The sequence below is a fragment of the Callionymus lyra genome, chromosome 19, assembly GCF_982586985.1.
Source record: "Callionymus lyra chromosome 19, fCalLyr1.hap1.1, whole genome shotgun sequence".
Lineage (NCBI taxonomy): Eukaryota > Metazoa > Chordata > Actinopteri > Syngnathiformes > Callionymidae > Callionymus > Callionymus lyra.
In genome coordinates, this window is record NC_141836.1 from 1,782,101 (window position 1) to 1,787,436 (window position 5,336).

The following is a 5,336-nucleotide window of genomic DNA, read 5'->3' on the forward strand; positions in this document are numbered from 1 at the left end:
AACCAATATCTGCTTCGGTTTATTGTTCTATAGAATTACATCATTTTTGAAAGTCTGTAAAACACTTTAGACATGAGTATGAAAAGCATTTTTAGTCTCAAGAGAGTCAAGAAACACAAAACAACAACTAGGAATTTGTACTTCTTTCTTCTTCAAACTAGTTTTCTTGTCTATATTTGTTTTGTCCGAAACCAATCATGTGTCGCCGACGTCTCTTCAGGCTGCAAGTACAACCAGGTGAACAGTCACTTCCACTGCATCCGCGAGGGTTGTCAGTTCTCCTTCCTGCTGAAGCACCAGATGACCTCGCACGCCCGCAAGCACATGAGGAGGATGCTCGGCAAGAACTTCGACCGAGTGCCGTCGCAGGTACGTCGTCACTATCAGTGGAAACACATCTTGGCTCCGGACGCGTGATAGCAGGTGTTCCACACTTTATTGAAGCAAATTCCTGCAAAGTCAAATTCCTCACACACCCTTCCTCTCACGGCGCTCTGTGTGAACGCCTCGGCGGCGCTTTTACACGCTTTGTTCAGAACATTGTGTTTCCCAGGTATAATGGTTGAGGTGAGTTCAGGCGTCGCTGCTGTCGGGTCAAACCAGGCGACGTCAGAATCTAAGCTTTTTGTTTCTGTATCGAAGGTCGAATTTGTTTTATTTTCTAAAGTGATTTCTTTACACATAGTTTTATATTCTAATAATTCAAGAAATCATTTCTCTATCTTTTAAAGTCAGTATCAAGTGTTACAATAGTGTCAGAACAAACCAACAGCTCAGAGCTTCACTGGTGACTCTTTGGTACCAAACTATTCATCTAAAGTTCAAACGCTTGGAAGTGGAAAATAAATAGGAAATATTATAATATCAAACTCTTTCAAATGAAATATTCAGAATGTTAAATTAAATTATTGATCGAGTCGATCAGGAGGAAGTTCAGTCAGATGTTCGATGACGTCTCTGCTGTGACCTCAAGGGTCAAAGCTTCTGGTTCTTCGTACCAACATCTCTGAGCTTCTTTCAAACGAGTCTCATGCCGCCGTGTCGCGCAGGTGCTGCCCCTGGTGGCGAGGAGTGACGAGATGCAGCACGTGTCCAACATGGCGTCCGGACACGCCGACCTGGGCTCCGGGTTCTCCTCCTCCGGCGTCATGGACGAGACCGACGACTACATGGACTACACCGGAGCGGGAGGGAGTCCTCTGGGTCTCTCCTCCGAGTCCTCCAACCCGGACCGGAGCTGCACCAGCACCCCCGTGGGGCATGAAGGCTCCCCGGCAGGTGAGCGGCGCCCCCTAGATGTCATGACACGACACGTAGTGGAAACAGTTGAACCAGGAGGAGACGAAAGATTTAACCACAGAACTCACGCTAACGACCGCGTCCTCCTCACTTATGGTGAACACTGAACTCCCATGATGCCTTTCTACACACTGATCTGTTTAGTGATGCCTGATTGGTCGTTACATTACTGTATTTAAATGTCATGAACAGCTGTGATTGGTTGACTGGGCGGCAAAGCATTCAACCAGCTAGGACTGTACAAAGCACTAGTCACATGATCCGTCAGGGTCAACAGTCTTGTGTAGCCATGTTTCTCTGGTGTTGGGGCCTCATTGTGTATCATTCTCTTATCTTTGCTTTCCTGTTTTTACCTCCCATCCCGGTGTGTGTGTGTGTGTGTGTGTGTGTGTGTGTGTGTGTGTGTGTGTGTCCTCCCTCTCCGCCACCCTCCGCTCGCCCTCCAGGACACGGCTGCCCGACCACCTCCGCTTCCACCACCCCACACACTGCACCTTCTTCTAGCTCTTCTTCCACCCCTCCACTCCTGCCCCCCCACCTCTCTCTCCCCCCCCACTCCCTGGCCCAGCCGGGCCTCCAGTCCCAGGCCCCGTCCCAGACCCCGGCCCTCCTGCGACCCCCTCTCCCGTCGCTGCCATACCTCCTGTCTCCATCCTGTCTGTCATACTCTCTGCTCAGCGCCTCTCTGGGAGCCACTCGGAGTGTTGTCATGCCGACCAACACGCCGGCTTTCAGCCCCATCATTGCCGCCCCGTCTCCGGTTAAAAATGACGTCCCTATAGTTCAGGACGCTGCAGGTACGACACTGCGGCTGATGATTGTCTGTGTTTGGCTTCAGGCCCGCGTGCTAATGTGGCTAATGTGGCTAATGCTACTAATGCTAACACACTCACGAACGAACGCGGTTCAGGAAACGATGTGTCAGAGAACGATGGCATGTGTCGTGAGGTCTCGCGACACCGTGGCGTCATTTTCTCTGCAGGCGGCGCCATCTAGAGGCCGTAGGAAATGACGACACGGTGTCGTGAGGTCTCGCGACACCGTGGCGTCATTTTCTCTGCAGGCGGCGCCATCTAGAGGCCGTTGGAAATGACGCCACGGTGTCGTGAGGTCTCGCGACACCGTGTCGCCATTTTCTCTGCAGGCGGCGCCATCTAGAGGCCGTTGGAAATGACGACACGGTGTCGTGAGGTCTCGCGACACCGTGGCGTCATTTTCTCTGCAGGCGGCGCCATCTAGAGGCCGTTGGAAATGACGCCACGGTGTCGCGAAACCGCGTCACGATCGTCGAGTGACGTCCGGAGACTAGAAGTGTTCGGATCGACTGCATGATCGACTTCAGACGCTCCTGTCCGTCACGTCTTCACTCCCTTCATCGCTTCCTTCTCTCGCAGGAAACACCATCTCCATGCCGACGGCCACCGGCGCCAAGAAGCGCTTCTGGATCATCGAGGACATGTCGCCCTTCGGCAAGCGGCGCAAGACGGCGTCGTCGCGCAAGATGCTGGACGAGGGGATGATGCTGGAGGGCTTCCGGCGCTACGACCTCTACGAGAACTGCAAGGACGCCAGCTGCCAGTTCTCGCTGAAGGTCACGCACTACCACTGCACGCGCGAGAACTGCGGCTACAAGTTCTGCGGCCGCACGCACATGTACAAGCACGCGCAGCACCACGACCGCGTGGACAACCTGGTGCTGGACGACTTCAAGAGGTTCAAGTCCACGCTCAGCTGCAGCTTCGCCGACTGCCAGTTCTCGGGCAACAGCACCCACTTCCACTGCCTGCGCTGCGGCTTCCGCTGCACCGACAGCACCAAGGTGACGGCGCATCGCAAGCACCACGGCAAGCAGGACGTGATCAGCGCCGCCGGGTTCTGCCAGTTCAGCTCCAGCGTGGACTGCGAGGTCGTGGACTGCAAGTATAAGCTCAAGTGCTCGCACTTCCACTGCACCTTCCCCGAGTGCAAGCACACGGTGGTGGGCATGTCCCAGATGGACTCGCACAAGAGGAAGCACGAGAAGCAGGAGCGCGGCGAGATGACGTCCCTGTCGCCCCACCACCAGGAGGCGCCGCACCACCTGCCGCTGCCTCCTCTCGGCCTGTCTTCCTCGTCGCCCGCCGGCCTGCAGGCGCTGTCGCACGGCAGCGGCGTCCCCGCCATGATGTTCTCGTCGCTGGACTACAACCCGTACCAGGCCGGCGCCGTCAGCCTGGACGGGTCGCTCAACCTCGGCACCGACGCCGGCAGCTCGCTCTTCTTCCTCAAGAACACGCCGGGCCTCGGCCTCGGCGACTCGCTGGACCTCAGCAAGAAGATGCAGCAGGAGGCGCCGCGCCGCGCCCGCGACCTCGCCCGCGACCTGGACCACGACCTGGACCCCGCGCCTCAGGACGACACCACCGGCACGTCCGGCGACGCCGAGGACGACCTGTCGCCCGAGGACGAGGCGCGTCGCGGCCACAAGGACTCCAACGACGAGGGTCTGGACAGCGACTCCAACGACGACGACGCCCACAAAGACTTTGGGGACAATTTCGACGCTTCCGCGAACCACGACGACGCTTCCCGACCGGAGGAGCCGTGATCGGACCGGACTCAGCAGAACCGCCCGCCGGGGCGATCACGACCAACACGGCGAACTCTTTATGCATTAGAAGGAGGCGGAGTCTCGTGTAAAGATTTTACTACACATCAGTCTTTTCGTGTGTGCGTGCATGTTTGACTTTAATTTATTTTCTTTCCACTTCTTTTGTGTGTCGACAAAAAAGAAATATATACGATGTTTGTGTGAAACACGCGTGGATCCTGAGAATCTTTTTACTGTATTACGACCAGAGAAACTCACGACTGGTCGCCCCCCCCGCCCCCCCCCTCGCCCCCCCCCTCGCCACAGAGGACTCGTGCACTTTTCTAGATCATGTTAACAACATATTTAAAATATTTTTGTTACCATTACTGTGTCGTTCTGTTGTGTCGTTTAGTCGGAAGCATATCGATGGAAGGGTGTGATTGACGCGGGGGGGCGGGACTGACCAGGAGACCACCTGTCAATCACAGCTGGCGGGGGGACGAGTGTATTTAATATTGAATTGTACAGAGCGAAGCGTTTTGTTTTCCACTCACTTTGGCTGTTTTATTTAATATTTATGTGACCTTCCAAAAGAACTTATAGGGTGTTATTGCACTTTTTAGTTGTTTGTTTTCACCGTCTGAAAAGAGGAAAAAAAGGATTCTATATATCGTCGAACAGGGAATTTTGCTTTAAGGATTTAGTTCACTTTTTTTGCTTTAATGCACAAGTTAGCGTGACAAAGTGATTTAATTTAATTTTTTATTTCTGTGGCCGGAGAAGTGGGTGCAACCGTGCGAGTGAAACACTAATATGTGATTGAATTTACTCTTAATGTGTCTTTACTGTAAACGATCTGTTGGTGTACGAGGAAGACGAACAATAATAATAAACGAGTGACGATGATGTTCCTCACGTTGTTTTGTCAACAAAAAAAAAAAGGTTGTACAGTATTTTCCTCCTGTAAAAAAACTATATATGAACAAATGCTCTTTGATGAACTTCCTTTAAAAAGAAAAGGTAAAAAGGAGAAAAATAAAAGGTAAAAAAAAACAAACAATCAAATTATCTCTTCAAAGTTTTCTGGTGTTTTTTTTTCAATGAAAAAAATGTCACTTCAGTGTAAAATAGCTGGATTTGTAAAAAGTGGAAAATAAACAAGTTACAATAAGAACTAATGACGTGTTTTGGGGAATGAACACATGTTTTATACTTTGAAGGAACTTCTTCTTGGAAACATACGGGAAGCAGAAATATTGTGTAAGATCTTTAGTGTAGTAACTGTGTTGCTGACCAAGAGGTTGTGGGTCGTGTTTAGGAAATAACCTTGTGTTTGCTGGCGTGAAGGTGGCGTGAAGGTGGCGTGAAGGTGGCGTGAAGGTGGAGTGAAGGTGGAGTGAAGGTGGAGTGAAGGTGGCGTGAAGGTGGCGTGAAGGTGGCGTGAAGGTGGCGTGAAGGTGGAGTG

The 5,336-nt window shown here is 52.1% G+C and overlaps 1 protein-coding gene across 7 annotated transcripts in view; it reads left to right on the forward strand.

The window, feature by feature from the left end:
• Positions 1-5,039, forward strand: part of casz1 (castor zinc finger 1) — a 160,889-nt gene extending 155,850 nt beyond the window's left edge. For 5 of the 7 annotated variants that reach the window (XM_087782334.1, XM_087782335.1, XM_087782333.1 and 2 more), the window contains 4 exons: positions 221-369; positions 1,050-1,278; positions 1,746-2,096; positions 2,694-5,039. In XM_087782334.1, the coding sequence (XP_087638460.1) occupies positions 221-369; positions 1,050-1,278; positions 1,746-2,096; positions 2,694-3,886 (1,922 nt within the window). In that variant the 3' untranslated portion in view covers positions 3,887-5,039. The remainder of the gene's footprint in view (positions 1-220; positions 370-1,049; positions 1,279-1,745; positions 2,097-2,693) is intronic. The other 2 variants (XM_087782336.1, XM_087782337.1) reach the window with 1 other exon arrangement.
• Positions 5,040-5,336: the final 297 nt, after the last annotated feature.